This window comes from Penaeus monodon, chromosome 34, assembly GCF_015228065.2.
Source record: "Penaeus monodon isolate SGIC_2016 chromosome 34, NSTDA_Pmon_1, whole genome shotgun sequence".
Lineage (NCBI taxonomy): Eukaryota > Metazoa > Arthropoda > Malacostraca > Decapoda > Penaeidae > Penaeus > Penaeus monodon.
In genome coordinates this window covers 26,071,484-26,072,381 of record NC_051419.1, presented here as the reverse complement: position 1 = coordinate 26,072,381, position 898 = coordinate 26,071,484, and the positions used below count along the sequence as shown (strand labels likewise).

At 43.5% G+C, this 898-nt stretch overlaps 1 protein-coding gene across 1 annotated transcript in view; it reads right to left on the bottom strand.

Moving 5' to 3' along the window:
* Positions 1 to 898, bottom strand: part of LOC119594664 (probable G-protein coupled receptor AH9.1) — a gene marked incomplete at its 5' end in the record, with an annotated part of 37,725 nt that overhangs the window by 32,939 nt on the left and 3,888 nt on the right. Inside the window, 1 exon segment of the mRNA XM_037943720.1 lies at positions 787 to 898. Within this exon segment, the coding sequence (XP_037799648.1) occupies positions 787 to 898 (112 nt within the window).

The window sequence follows — 898 nt, the reverse complement described above, 5'->3', positions numbered from 1 at the left end:
TATTATCTCCTAAACTTCATCTTTCTCCATCTATTACGACAAATGCATGATAATAAAAGTAATACTAACAATAGTAATAACCACAATTTACACTAACTGTTCCTACTAACGATTCGCAATAACGATTCACGCTAACGATTCACATCAACGAGTCACACTAACAATTGACACTAACGAGTAACACTAATAATTCACACTAACAATTCACACTAACGATTCAAACCAACGATTCGCACTAACAAGGCACACTAACGATTTACACTAACAATCCACACTGTCGATTAACCCTAACGATTCACACCAACAATCCACACCATCGGTTCATACTAACAATTCACACAACGATCCACGCAAACAATCCACACCAACGATCCTCACAAACAATCCACACCTACGATCCACACAAACAATCCACACCTACGATCCACACCAACAATCCACACCTACGTTTCACACTACACATCACACCAAACGATCCACACAAACAATCCACACCGTCGATTCACACAAACAATCCACACCGTCGATTCACACAAACAATCCACACCAACGATCCACGCAAACAATCCACACCTACGTTTCACACAAACAATCCACACCAACGATCCACACAAACAATCCACACCGTCGATTCACACAAACAATCCACGCCAACGATCCACACAAACAATCCACACCTACGTTTCACACTAACAATCCACACCTACGATCCACACAAACAATCCACGCCAACGATTCACACTAACAGTCCACGCTACCAATCCCACCCTTACAATCCACACTAACCTCAATATGAGCGAAGTACAAGGCCGCTGCATAGGGCACCGGGGTAGCGTGAGAGTGGAGCGTGAAAGGTAGCAATACTACGCATACTAGCAGGTTGGCCACAGCTAGCCAC